This window comes from Carya illinoinensis, chromosome 1, assembly GCF_018687715.1.
Source record: "Carya illinoinensis cultivar Pawnee chromosome 1, C.illinoinensisPawnee_v1, whole genome shotgun sequence".
Classification (NCBI taxonomy): Eukaryota; Viridiplantae; Streptophyta; class Magnoliopsida; order Fagales; family Juglandaceae; genus Carya; species Carya illinoinensis.
Window position 1 is genome coordinate 44,782,271 of NC_056752.1, and position 15,291 is coordinate 44,797,561.

Genomic DNA, 15,291 nt, shown 5'->3' on the forward strand with positions numbered 1-15,291 from the left:
TTAGCCGTAATTAATGGCTAATCCTCTAGCTGTAGCAGCTAAGGTTGAAATTTCAACACATAGATTGGTGGACGGTGCTATAGGGCGGTGGACTGTGCATGTACATAACAGCTATTTAGTTACTGCATTCACACTTAAGTGGTTTGTCCAACAGCACCTCTGTCCCACTCCTCAAGCCATCTTCCCCACGGGAAGGCCTGCCCAGACCTCATTGCCATAGCCAACCACAAATCCACGTCAAAAAACACCACCCGCAACCTCACTGAAGGACCTCTGTTTTTGCATCTCAAAATAGAACACTTCATCTCGTGCAGTGCCACCAGCCACGACAAGAGAAGCCCAACGACGCTGACACCGACGCATTGCTACCCTCTCGGTGAGTATCCTGTGCGGTCTCTCTCTCTCTCTCTCTCTCTCTCTCTCTCTCTCTCTCTCTCTCTCTCTCTCTCTCTCTCTCTCTCTCTCAATGTTTTTCCCACGTCGTCGACCACCCAAGACCATTGCCTAGCCCTGGTCCCTTCGCTCGCTACCTTTCCCTCTCAGTGAGTCTCCATCACTCGGTCTGGGTCTTTATCTCTCGTCATGGGGCTTAATCTTTGTAAACTAAAATAAGCTTTCATTTGCTTTATGTAAGCTTCATGCGCAAAAGGGGTTGAAGTTTAATTTTATGATTTTACAATTTTGCCCTTTAGTTAATATTACGAATATTTTTGTCCTCAAAGTTGTAAGCGTCATGGTTTAAACTATATATTTGAGATTACTCGAGAAAGAAAACCTGCATGTTATGGTTAATTTCAAAAAATATCTAAAAAGAAAGGATGTTATAATTAGAGCGTACCCAGTTTACACACATGACTCTTTTGTATCTTTGCGGGATATATGATATCTCTCTCCTCTTCCCCTAGTTAATTAATTAATTCATCTCGATCGATCTGATCATCTTATTTGTTCTTTCGTGACAGTAGTACTCCTGGATCAATGGGTTGTGGCATTTCAATGTTTGACCCCGAAGACGGCCTGGCAGGCCCAACTTGCGAGTCAACCCCTCCACCAAAACAATGTTCACCCTATTGATCATGAGGATATATATTAGGCTGAATTATTCTTGATTTTTTATATATCGATGTTGTTTTGAATGAAGTATGATTTGAAGACGTGGTTGTTTGGATGTAGAGAAACAATCGCGCCTAGGTATAAAGTTATTCGTGCCTTTGAGGAAGTGGAGGAAAAGTGGAATTTCATATTTGTATTATTTTCTCGTTCTTCTGGTTAGGATTCCAAAACGAGAGTAAGATGATTGCAATTTGAGCCCGGGGGGTTGAGTTAAAAGAAAGTAATTTTGTTCTACTTACCTGTATTTTTTAACAACTAAAATGTACCTTTAACGTGAATGTTTCTCTAATAATTTGTATTATCTACAAAAATGTGACCTGGACTTTAGGTTGTTGCAATATACATTGTTAAATATGAATTCTACCAGCCGATTGATATGGAATGCACTTGATATTGTCAAGGTTTAGATAAATTGCATGATTGAAAGTCAGCACACCATAAGAATGTTTTATATATTAGTTTTTTAAAAATAATCATTTCACTTAACTAGACAAATGTATTTTGCACGTTGATACTATCCTAGTATACATATACATATGCCCAGTCACTTATGCCTATTTACTGAATGAAAAATTCTATACACCATACTACAATCTCACTTTCATCCCACTAACTAAGATGTGATATATTTATCACCACTAAATTATCATTTATTACATACTTCTTTATCATCCAATGGTATGAATGTGCCACATCTTACTTAGTAGAATGAAAATATGATGAGAGTATTGTATATAACATTACTAGTATGTAAAAACAATATATGAAATAGATTATACATGTGTATGTATTAATAATTTATGTAGGCATATAATATATTATTATTATAGATAAATATCAACTAATTACGTATTAATTATTTATAAATTTATAAAATCTTATAATTTAATAGAAATTTTACTGGTTAATTATACAGATTTAATATTAGATTTTTTTTCTTTTTATTTAATTTATTAATTATTAAATCTTATCCAAAAATAGAAAAATAAACAACTCGAGCTTGTTTTTTAGTCGAGTTCATGCTCGAACAAAGATTAAATAAAAATCTCAAGTTTTTTTGAATCAAGCGGCAAGTAAAACCTGCTCGCCGACTCGATTACAGGTCTACAGTGAGGTGTCTTCATCTGTGCTGAAAATTCGATGCTGTCATAAGAAGAAGATGTGTCAAAAACATTAAAAGAAAAGAAGATTGGCCTAATTTAATTGATGGATGCTACAGGCATGTATCACAAGAAATCATATAAATTTTTAAAGATTAATATTAATTGGAGATGTTCAAGAGATCTAATTAATGTGGTGATCTAATTAAAACAATATATATATATATATCAAAAATTCTATGTGCAATCATTTTTGTGCACTCTTTTGTGCACTCCAATGATATGATTGGTTGGATATTAAAAAAAAATTAATCCAGCTAATCATATCAGTGGAGTGCGCAAGGAGTACGCAAAAATGACTATATGTAACATTGCTCTTTATATATATATATATATATATTTATATATGATAACTTAGTTTACTCCTACTGAAGCTCGATGAAAGATGAAGATATTATGAAACGCACTACAAGAAAACAAAGGGCGTATTCGTTGACAAAGCAAGGTTTTGGGTTTTGGACGAGTCCAAAGAGCCATCTCATTATAAAGGCTTGAGACCCAGTGGGGTACAGGCGTCTGGACGTGTTTTTTGGAGAAGTTTCAGTGAGCTTTTAGCTGAATTGAACCCAACAATTGATACACATATACAAAGTAACCGAGGCAAAACCATAATATTACCGACATCGTCACAAACTGAAAAGAGGAATCTTGAGCCTTGACTTAGGCACTCTTTCCCATATGGCTTTGTGCTTTATTTCCTCTTTCCTGTGCCGATCGACAGGAGCTCAAAGCTCCGAAGAGCATCATCTCGACCACCTCTGGTGGCTGCATTACGGGTAAAAGATGATGTCTTGGATTCAAACCCAGGTTGGATCCTCTGGGTTGTGGACAGCCGACCGCTGCCTGAAACCAGCCGACTTGACCGATTCTCACTGGGCTCACCAGAGGAGCTAGGCCGGCTGCTTGATATTACAGGCCTTTTTGAGGTACTGCCATTACGAGAAGAACCGCGTCCCCTTTCAGAATCAGGTTGCTGCAAAGTGGAAAACAAACAAAAAAGTGAATTTAAAAGGATAAACTGATGGAACCAATGCAGAAAAATTGCATAACGAAACGTGCAACTACACACCACATCCTTGGACGATGGCACATCATCTGAAGATCTGTGCCTCGAGTGATCACCATGCAAACCGTGCCCTGAGCCATTCCTTCTAGAAAAGGCCTCAACAGCACCCGAGAACCTATCTCGAATTTCTTGTCCCACTATAAGAAACATACAATGGTACGTGTTATACATTGAAAGTTTGTTCATCTTCCTATTTCAAATAGAAATAGAACTGCGTAGATAGTTTTACAATTTAAACAAAGAATTCCCCAAATGATCAAAGATGGAATCCAGCAAATGAAAATGAAAATAGATATCTTAGGCCACGTCACAGAACGGGCTAAGCACTTGAAGCTCAAAGTGTTCATTACATATTAGTTGAATTCTAATCATCCATGGAACTTGATTGTTCAAAAACAATTTGTTCCAATCCTAGGGTGAAAGGGAAACAGACCTGAAGGCTTCTCTATTTTTTCAGCAGATGTTCCTGGGTTCAATGCAGGTTTCCCACTTGGCTGTTGGAAAATTGACATGAAAAGATAGTAAGATCATTTACCACCGATGTATATAATATTTTTTAATAAGAAATAAACACCAACAAATTATTTACTGACTCGTGCTCTAGAACTGGAGCCAATTTGAGGATACTTTAATATCGTCCAATCAAATACATAGTCAAACTGATAACCTGCACCAATTACAACTTACTGAATTCCAAGTTATGTGAAACCCTTGATCAGATACAAGATGAGCATTGGAGAAAGAATCATTCAACACTTATCGAATAAAATAGGTCAAAGGGCTGGGGCATAATAGTCTGCAACTAACCTTCTCGAATAAAGAGATCCCGGAAAAGCCTCTTCAGATATGAATAATCTGGTTTATCTTCAAACCTTAGTGATCGGCAGTAATGAAAGTATGAGGTGAACTCTGATGGATACGATTTGCAAAGGACCTGTCAAATAGCATGTATGTTTTTATATGCCTTTAGTTTACACATGTTTGGAGCACTTGAAAAATAGAACGAGGACTGGAAATTAGACTCTTGATAGCATAGGCTGGTGATTTTTTCCTGTTATGAACTCAAACCATGTCTCATCATAAAATTAAGTGTCTTGACATAAGCTGCTTGCAGGAGCAAGTGATGATACCTCTATGGGAGTAAGCGTCTTCTTTTCACTGATCTTGTCATACTTCTGTTTCTTAGTACCCGCTTTTAATCCTTGCCAAGGAAGGCTGAAACAGAATTTATATGCAGTGAGTTAAAAATATGAATAAGCTTAATCAAACTAGGAAAAGTGCCAATAAATTAATTGATCAACCTTCCCCTCAGAAAGTACATAAGCACATAACCAAGAGACTCCAGATCATCTCTTCTGCTTTGTTCTGCAAGTAGAATCATTGTCCCGTCTAAATACATGACAGGAAGAATAAAAGCCATCTCACATTACATTAGCTGCATAAACAGAAGTTCACTCACCAACTCCAAGGTGAGTATTAACACTTGCATAACGAGCAGTTCCTGTGAGATTTTTGTTTTCCCTGAACCAAAAGATAATCTCACAAAACAATAGCAGAAAGACTTGAAGAGGGAGAAGAAGAGGGGCTTTGTATTAAAATATGGTGACATACCAAACATGTGAAAGCCAAGTAGCATATAGATACATCAGGAAGCCACTAATTCACTTGTGATTGGAGCTTAAACATAACAAAAGGAAAGGGTATAATGAAAATCTCAATAGCCTGTATTATAAGTAGACTCATCGAAGCATATATGCGTCTATAGGATCATGTCAGCACTTGCTAAGGCTCCCATTCCACTTATAATATACACTAAAATTAGTGCTTCAAGGTTGTCGAAATTCTTGCATGACATTTATATGCAAGAAGCTTTCAGTGAGTGTTTTTTTTTTTTTTTTTTTTTTAAATATAAGTTAAGATAATTTCATTACTAAGAAAAAAAATACATGAGGGGGTGGGGAACCCAACAAAAACCACAAAGCAGTAAATACAGTGTAGCAATTAAAACCTAACCGGGAATTGGTACCAATGAGGTTCTCTAGTGCTGAGAATTTAAATTCTATATTCTATATATATTATATATAATTAAAAATATAATTCTAATTAAAAATAGAATTCTAATTTTCTATTATTCTTAATTTTTATTAGAATAAAATAATAAAAAGAATCAAATAATAATAAAAATAAGAATAATATTGTGCTTGTGAAGGAGGGGGGCAATCTACGTATTTCAAAGCAGGGTTGGAAGGAGAGACATGAGGTGCTGGTGGGACTCAACACAACTTGTGGGTTGTGAAAGTGCTGGAGGAGTGCTTGAGAGGGAGGAAAAAGGAGGTGTACTCGGTGATAAGGGAGGGCTACTGAAGCTTTGTTGCTCAACATTGTGAGAATGGCCGTGGGCGGTACTTGTCAAACGCAGAGTATGGTCAAGCGGGAAGAACTTGTTTGCTTTGTTTCCCTTAAGGTGAAGATGGGTGGGGATGGAGAAGGTTGAAGGAAACTGTTGCAGAGTTGGTCCATTCAAGGGGAACAAGGCCTAGACCCGCTGTCGGAGCTCAGGTGAGCAGAGTGGTAAGGGGGTGAACACTGTTGATCGGTCCTTTAAGGAGGTACTCACGACGGCGGGACCAAGCCACGCGCAAAGGAGGGTATGTTGGAGGTGATAGGCATTTTGATGAGGTGGAGTGTCGAGCCCCGCACCATGTACTGGGTGCAGAAGATGGCAGATCATGTGCTGGGCAAGAGGCATGGGAGACCTAGAGGTGTTTGATGGATTTGCAAGGGCAGTTGAAGAAACTGCAGGAGGAGATGGAGGAAGTACGTTGGCACGTAGGGCTGAAAAATGAAAGAAACTGGAAACGGGATGATCGAAGGGGTAGAAAAGGAAAGGGATCAAAGTACTCAAAAGCCTATCATGGGCCTTATTGGAATACGAAGGCTGGGACTCAACCTCAACCCAAAACCCATGAAGAACCCCGTAAGAAGCACGTGCCTTCTGGAGGGCAGTTTAAGGCAGTAATGGATAGGGCCCAACCCAGAGCCCTTTCTGATGGCAACAAGGCCTCGTCAAGTGGAGGGCTCAGCAGGGGACCTAGGAAACAGCCCAGGATCGCTAAGGAGAGTTCCCCAACTCTTTGCAACGACTCTGTGGAGCATTGTTTTAAATACCGTACTGGTACCGGCCGTACCAGCCATTAATCCGGTACATGTATTATACATGTTTCGTACCGTCCCAAATACTGGTTGTATCGGCCGGTATTTCAGCCTTTACTTTTTTTTCTTTTCTTCAAACTACAAGTTTATTTTTTGACCCCCAATTCAGACCATGTTATTTACATATAATTTATTCATATATAGATTATTATTTTGGAATATAATTTATATATATAATTTATTCATATATTGACTATCCCGAAACAGCACCGATATCGAAATATTTTGTTCCAGTATCTTGACCAATACGACATCTAGTACCATATTCAAAACCTTGTTGTGGAGCGCATACTTGAGACGCTACCATGCTCGCCGTCAGTGGAAAGGGTAGTGACGAGCCCACAGACACCGCCGATGATGGTAGTGGGACATTCCGTTGACGTCCTGGCAGCATTCAGTGATCATTTAAAACTGATGAAGCAAGCGTCAGGCTCTCCATCAAGTTTGGCAAGCTTCTCTCTATTGAGGGGAGGACAGACAGTGCCGATAAGCCCAGAAGAAACGAGATTGAATCCAATCATAATTTCTATAAGTCCATATCACGATCTAGTGGAGAAGGCTGAAGAAGGGGAGGGATCCAAGGATCTAATGCACTCGATTCCTTGATGTATGTGGCCAGTTGGGGTTGGACAATATCTCATTAGAAGATGAACATCGAGGAAGTTAGATTAGTAGGATGGAGGACCCTGTCCCGTTGAATTTCTGCTTCCCAGCTCAACCGAATGTTTCAAATTGGGTCTTTCATAAGGTGTGAGAGATCCAAAAATTTGTAGGGATTGAGTGTGATAGTTATGAGAAGCAATTTTTGGTTTTGTTCACCGTAATTGAAGCGGGACAGAGACAAAAAACTAAAGGTGAATCGAAGAAGCATCGTGAGCTCAAAAGATTGACTTAGTTGATGAATATGGAGGGCAGTTCAAGCAGGGGTAGAGTGAAAGGGAAGGGGCTGGCCATTCCTCAATGAAGCCCAAGATTGTGTCATGGAATGTCTGTGGGCTAAATGAGATCAATAAGCGTTTACGGATCAGGAATTTGCTTCGAGAGTGGAAGGCTAACATTGTATGCCTACAAGAGACGAAGTTGAAAATGATTAATATGAAAATTGTGAAGAGTTTGTGGAGTGGAATTCATGTGGATTGGGTGTGTTTAGCCTCTAATGGGGTGTTGGGAGGGATTGTGGTGATGTGGGATTGGCGGGTGGTGGAGAAGGTGGAGGATTTTGTTGGGCAGTACACGGTAGCATGCTTGTTTAAGTGTCGCTGATAACTTTCTGTGAGCTTTTGCAGGTATCTATGGTCCTACATTCCGCCATCGATGGGACGGAATGTAGAGATGAGCAGATAATCCACAATCATATAGCTGACTTCTATGAGAACTTACTAATGGAGCAAGTGGGATGGCAGCCCCCACTGAATGGGATGGTCTTTGACAGATCGAGCGAGGCATCACGCTTGAAAATGGATTTTGAGGAAATAGAGGTTTTTGAAGTAGTAAGGAAAATAACCAGGGACAAGGTTCCAGGACCGGATAGATTCTCTATGGGATTCTTCCAAGACTGTTGGGAAGTGCTAAGAGAGAACCTCATGAAGGTGATTCAAGAGTCTTTTGGGACTGAAAATTTTGAAAAAAGACTTAACACCACTTTCCTTGCATTGATACCTAAGAAGGTGGGGGCTACGGAGATTAAGGAGTTTCGGCCTATTAGTCTAGTGAATAGGGTGTATAACATAATCTCTAAAGTACTTGCAAACAGATTAAGTGAGGTGATGAGGAAGATTGTCACGAAACCTCAAAACGCCTTTGTAAAAGGTAGATAGATTTTGGATGCGGTGCTAATTGCCAATGAATGCCTTGATAGTAGTCTGAAAGCCGGGAACACAAGAATCATGTGAAAACTTGATATGGAAAAAGCTTATGATCATGTCAACTAGAATTTCCTTCTTCATTTGCTCAGGAGATGTGGTTTTTGGGAGCAATGGAGTGCGTGGATCCAAAGGTGCATATCTACCACAAAGTTCTGTGTTGGTGAATAGATGTTCAGTGGGTTTTTTTTTTATAGTTCCCGCGGTTTGAGACAAAGGAACCCGTTGTCACCCTTGTTGTTTGTCATTGTTATGGAGGCTCTAAGCAAGATGCTCTCGACTATGGTTGCAAATGGTTTTCTAGACGAAGTCTCGATTGGAACCTTGGATAAAGGTACTATTAATATTTCTCATTTACTGTTTGCTGATGACATTCTTATTATGTGCAAAGTGAATCAAAATGAGATGCAAGTTCTGAAGGCTCTACTCTTTTACTTTGAAGCAGTTTTTGGTTTGAAGGTGAACTTGGAGAAATCAAAAATGATGCCAATCGGGGAAGTTTTGACCATACACTAGTTGGCTAGAATGTTGGGGTGCAAGATTACCTCCTTTCCTATGCCTTATCTGGGACTTCCATTTGTGAGTGCATCAAGGGAGCTTTCGATATGGGATACAGTGATCGAGAAAATAGAACGAAGAATTGTGAGGTGAAAGAGAATGTACTTGTCGAAAGGTGGAAGGATTACCTTGATAAAGAGTACTATTTCTAACCTTCCTACTTATTTTTTATCTCTTTTCCCAGTACCTGCAAGTGTGACGACCCGTATTGAGAAGCTCCAGTGTGATTTTTTGTAGGGGGTATGGAGGAGGAGTTCAAGTTTCACTTGGTTAAATGGGGGCAAGTGCAGCATCCTATCTCGGGGGGAGGTTTGGGGATTAGAAATTTAAGGGTATTCAATCGAGCATTATTAGGTAAGTAGTTGTGGAGATTTGCTAGGGAACCAAACACTATATGGAAATTGGAAATTGGAAATTGAGAAGAAATATGGTGATTTATGGGGGATTGGTGTACTAGAAAAGTAAGGGGGGCCTATGGAGTTGGGTTGTAGACACATATAAGAAGAGGGTGGGGGGGGTTTATAACCGTTATGTTAAATTTCAGTTGGGTGTGAGATTGAGGATAAAATTCTGGAGAGATGTTTGGTGTGGCACCAGGGCTCTACAAGACTTGTATCCTTCTCTTTTCCAGATTGCAAGTGCTAAGGATGTTTCAGTGGCAGAGATTATGGAGATATAGGGGGGACAGATACTTCGAAACATTAATTTTAGTAGGGCAACACAAGATTGGGAAATAAGCAATTTTGCAAATTACTATAACCTCTTATACCCTATAAGACCAAATAGGCAACAAGAAGATCTTATGTGGTGGACTCTAGCAAGCAAAGGTTTCCCGCTCGTTCTTTCTATAAGGTCCTTACTCAAGAGTCCAATACTCAGTTCTTAAAGGAAGATCTAGAGACATTAGGTACCTCCAAAAGCTTCTTTCTTTGTATGAACTACTTCTTTGGGTAAGATTCTCACCACTGATAACTTCAGGAAAATGAGAATTATCATTGCAGATTGATGTTGCATGTGCAGAGGAGAGGGAGAATCGGTTGAGCATCTCCTTTTGCATTGTGATACAGCTAGAATTCTATGGAATGGGGTTTTTGCTCAAATGGATATGGCCTAAGTTATGCCAAAGACCGAGGAGGCAGTTCTGGCTAGTTGGTCAAACATAAGAGGCAGGCAACCAATTAAAGAAATTTAGAAGATGATCCCTCTATGCATTATGTGATGCTTGTAACAGGAGCTCAATGAGCAAACTTTTGAAGACCAAGAGTGATCGTTGGAGGAGCTTAAAGTTTTATTTTTTAGAACTATTTGTAGTTGGGCTGTTGCTGTGGATTTTAATGGCATGGCCCTTCATGATTTTCTTGTTTCTAATGTGCCTACCCAGTTAGGGCATTAGAGTTGTGTACTGACTCTGCCATTCTTTGATCAATATAATTTATTAATTTATCAAAAATAAAAAAAACTTAATTAGAAGTTACAAGAAACAATAATGCTGGATTACCTGTACGGTATGTGCTTGTGTGTTTGAAGATCCCTGTACTTTTTTGCCAGACCATAATCAATTATATATACCTGTTGTTCAAAATAAACCTATTTAAAGCAAGGAAATGCCAAGCAATGCATGTAAGGACACGTCTAAAACAGCCAAAACTATTAGTTTCAGAGGGAGTTTTGCAATGTACACGATCCTAAGCAAGCATCAATCAAACAGAAAAGCACTGCCAAGCAACTAGGGCATTTGCCAATATAATATGCCATTCAACATTATCAGGTGAAATTTGTCAAGTGAGTGCTTGGCGAAGTAGCCAGGCTATACTTATCTAAAATCAAAACCCCTCTCTCCCATGATATTGTACTCTACCAACCCCCCTCTAGATACAAGGTTGAGATATCTTCACTTCAAAAGAAAACAAATAGGTAATAAATGGGATCCCATGTTGCTTGGGAGAGAGAAGTTATTGCTCTTTATAATGATTCTAAGGTGCTCCAATTATATCAATGACTCTAGTCCTTTTAGAGTATGATCTAGATGTGACTTGGGCCATCCCTTGGGCCATTACAAATAGCATCAGTCAACCCAACCAAAATTGACTTGAGTCGTGCCAACTATGATGGAATGGCCCAACAAGTATGGGAGGATGGGGAGTATCACTATGGGGGGATGGGGGGATTGTGATACCCCCCATATTGAGTGAGTAGGTGGTGAATGTGATCCCAAATTGTTTGGGAGGGAGAAGTTCTTTTCTTGATTGACAAAATAGCATCCCGACTAATCCCGAGGGTGCACAGGCCCTCAACAAGGAGTTTATTGCAAGTACACCTCGGGTAATTCAAGGCAAAAAAATCTCTAAGTCTGATAATTCCTAGCGATTATCTGCACCCAAGGGGATTTGAACCTTAGACTTGGGGAGAGCATACCCTCAAGCCCAAGGCCATTACCACTTGAGCCAACCCCTAGGCCTTTACCATTTGAACCTTAGCTTGGGAGGGAGAAAATATCTGAGAATTCTAAAAGACTCCAATTGTACCATTGACCAGTCTATGCAAAGTATGTTTTAGTTGTGGCTTGGTCCTCCCTTGGATATTTACAATCAGGCTCAACCAACTAGGAATTAGCCATATAGGAGATCTTTCAATTTCCCATAGTTGATCATCGTAACATTACTCAGTAAAGTTTACATATTCTAATGGTGACACATCCTCTATCCGCAACTAAGGAGAGTAAACACAAGTACAACATTGATCAATCATTTGTAAACTCTCTTGTGACTAGGTGAAGTAGGAGGATCATGGATCACTAACAACGTTATACATAAAAAAAGGTGAAGAAGACTTTTAGGAGCATTTAATCGTTTATGAATCGATACCGCCACTGGGATTAGTCTTTCATTAAGTGATTAGTCACATATCTTGTCATGAAAATGGGCATGTCAAATTTGGAGCCCTTTGGAAATCTTTATAAAGAGTAAAAAATTCTCTTTCCCAGAGAATGTGCGATCTCATTCACCCTCCACCCATACTCAATCTAGGAGATTAGATGCCCTTAAGACTTAAAAATGAACCAAAAGCAGTATGCCAATGCATAATTGCTCATGATGCAAGTATTATTCCCTAACACGATATTTAACATAAGGTTGGCCTACCCAATAGTTATTTTTCACATATGAACGCACATCTAATACATAAACTCCTCAAATCAACTAAAAAGATTTCCATACATAACATATTATAACCTATACACATTTTGGTCTCACTAATTGAAGTGTTATAACAGGCAATTGGCAATCAAACTTCTCTAGAATTTGAGATGAAATTTATCGTCCTTGATCCCCAACAAGTATTTCTTAGGAACCCAAAAAACTACCAATAAAACCATACACCGGTTCAATCACCAAACCCATATAAGATTCTCTTAAGCATGCAATCTTCTAATTAGCAACAAGACACTTGGATTGGGATAGAATACAAAATGAGAATATTGTCGTGAAACATTCTCATTTTTTAGACATGATATTTCTAACAAAAGCCATACACAGACATTTATGGAATAATTGAGATCCAATGTGTTATGTGTACATAATTCAAAGTAATGCAAGTTGAAAGCATACATAAAGAAATCAACACCATATGGAAAAATTACCTGATTAGCTTTGCGCCCTAAACCCATTAAAAAGTTATCAGGCTTTATGTCACGGTGAAGAAAACCCCGTGAGTGCATATACTCAACTCTGTTTATCTACATTAAATTAAAAGGAAGAGAAAAGGCATCAGCATAGAAGCCATTTAACCATAGATACCTCCATTTTTTCCTGGATAAGTAACAACATATTAACAAAATACCAAACATATTAACGATTGACTTACTAACTGATCTGCAAGCATCAAAACTGTTTTCAAAGTAAACTTCCGGTTGCAATAGTTGAAAAGGTCTTCTAGGCTTGGCCCAAGAAGGTCAATAACCATAACATTGTACTCGCCCTCAACACCAAACCATTTCAGATGGGGAATACCCGCTTCATAGAGAGAAAGACAATAGCTACATAAGTTGACTTGAACTCACTATAAACAAGACAAAAAGAGGACTAATAAACAATAAACACATGATAAATGTGACTTTTCATATCAACTCACTATAAACAAGATTCGATTCTCGCAACACCCCCTCAATTAACACTCCAAAACAATAGTTTTAACATTTGGGCATCTTTACCTATCAAAAAAAAAAAAACTCACTATAAACAAGAAGACTACAATGGGAAACTTACTTCCTCCTTGCAGAAGCATGTATAATTTTGACTCATAGTGAAGCTGAGGGTGCTTGGTCTTCGCAGACTCCTGGGAAAACAGGTAAAATATAGGTTCCCAATAAAAGTTATTGACTTTAATAAGGTCAATCCATAAAACCAAAATAATAGATTCCAAAGATATAAGTAAACAATAAAAACTTCAATTGAAGTACACGACCATTTGTCAATACCATTCAAGCATACCACAATGTATTAACACCAGATGCACAGTCAACATACAAGTTCAAATGAGTATTAAGACCAAAATAAGAGAAGATAGTACTATATGGAGGATGCTGGAGGAAAAAGACCTCGCTTGCAAACGAAAATGCGTTTCCTAAAAATTTAAGGTGTTTTTAGGCATCCTTACAAAAAAGTTAACTAAGAGACGCAACCAATAATATATAGTAGGATCTTCAAAGTACAACCCAACATGTATGCCGATCTACTGAATTACGGCAACGAAAAAGAAAAACAGTTCCACTTATAACAATTTTCCGAAAAATCCAACTCAGAAATAATTCACCGTCATCCGACACCAAAGGTGCGAAAAGATCAAACTCCCAGAACAAAATTTAAGTGTAACAAAGAAAATGAACCTCCCCCCTCTCCACATACCAGCTTGACAGCCACTTCCTCTCCACTTTGTACATTAACCCCTGAAACACCCACATCAAGCCAAAGCATTATGAACCCTACTAATTCTCAATGAAAAATACAAAACCATAAAGTGAAACGAGTAAATAATGCTACTTTACAGCATGAGTTGCATACCCAAATAGAGCTCGCCAAACGATCCGCTACCGATCTTCCGCCCGAGCTTAAACTTTCCACCAATCACGTGCTCCATGATTCAGCTCCCAATCAAACAAAGACAAGCAACAAGCACAGCCCCTTCACCCTCTTAGCTGGCAATCCAATCCAATGCGGTTATACAATGGTTAAAAGGTTTTGTTCATCCAAAAAGTTTATCGCCGACAGATCTTCGATTTCAATCCAGTCTCAGATCCATCGCATCCCAACACAAACACAACGATCAAATAACCTTTTCTATTCATCAAAAACCAAACTAAAACATCCGGACTTCCTCAAAAAAAAAATCTAAGCGATATATGTAGAGAGAGCTGTAGCATCTAGCTGTACTAGAAAATTAATAAATCTAAGGGAACCCCAATAATCACCGAATTGAACTCGGGTTTTAGGGTCACCACACGGGAGTTTTTTCCTTGGGTAATCGGGATGAGAAAAAGAACGTGAAGGAAAAGAGAGCGAGAAAAAAGGCCGCCTTTTTTATGGAAATTGGTAGTGGGTAAAGATTATTGTTGTGGGAAAAAAGAATGGGATTGGAACTTCGTAGTCGGAGAAGAAATCCTAACCTGCTAACGATTCTCACCGTCAAGAAAAAATGAAGGTAGACAGACTCCGTAGGGATCTTTCGGATCTGGGTTAGGGACGAGAATTGGTTTTTTTCTCAGAAAATTCTTCAGAATCTCTGGAAAGGAGTATTGAGAGAGAGGCAGAGACAGTCACATAGAAAGGGTGGGGTTGGGGGAGAAGAAGGGGGGGGGAGGAGGAAGATGGAAGAGAAAGTGGATGATTGATGAAGCAAAAGCTAGATGATATTATTGAATTTTATTTTTTAAAGTTTTATTATTGTAATAGTATTTATTTGGCTGAACTGAGAAAATTATACGAATTATAACCTGAAGGCTGCCCTACGCTACTCATGAACTCTCTACTTTTTATTCAACTTCCGTACAGTTTCCGAGCATGTTTAGGAAGTAAAGTATTCCTACTTGAAAAAATGGAAAGTCATTCCGCGTTTATTTAATAATAAAAAAAAAAGAGACAAAAAAAAAAAAGAAGAAGAGAGAAATAATAATTAAATGGTAAAGCCAGACTTTTATGTATGAACTTTGAAGTGAGTTTTTTATGAGCCCTTCTATTATTTTTCTAAACAATTGATGCGTACTTGCGGCCACTATATACCTTATTATTTAATGTATATTTAAATATTATTAAATTCTCTCACTTTC

The 15,291-nt window shown here is 38.6% G+C and overlaps 1 protein-coding gene across 2 annotated transcripts; it reads right to left on the reverse strand.

Annotated features, from left to right (window-relative positions):
- Positions 1-2,705: 2,705 nt before the first annotated feature.
- On the reverse strand, positions 2,706-14,838 carry LOC122276862 (casein kinase 1-like protein 10). 2 transcript variants are annotated; one of them, XM_043086758.1, is made up of 14 exons: positions 14,030-14,838; positions 13,874-13,914; positions 13,235-13,304; positions 12,834-12,982; positions 12,610-12,705; positions 10,471-10,541; positions 4,799-4,860; positions 4,641-4,704; positions 4,470-4,554; positions 4,147-4,273; positions 3,933-4,006; positions 3,773-3,833; positions 3,343-3,476; positions 2,706-3,246 (listed from the first exon to the last, which is right to left on the reverse strand). In XM_043086758.1, exons 1-14 carry the CDS (start codon positions 14,103-14,105, stop codon positions 2,965-2,967), a joined length of 1,392 nt encoding a protein of 463 aa, XP_042942692.1. In that variant the 5' UTR covers positions 14,106-14,838; the 3' UTR covers positions 2,706-2,964. The 2 variants fall into 2 exon arrangements, with proteins under 2 accessions (XP_042942692.1, XP_042942697.1); XM_043086763.1 differs by lacking the exon at positions 13,874-13,914.
- Positions 14,839-15,291: the final 453 nt, after the last annotated feature.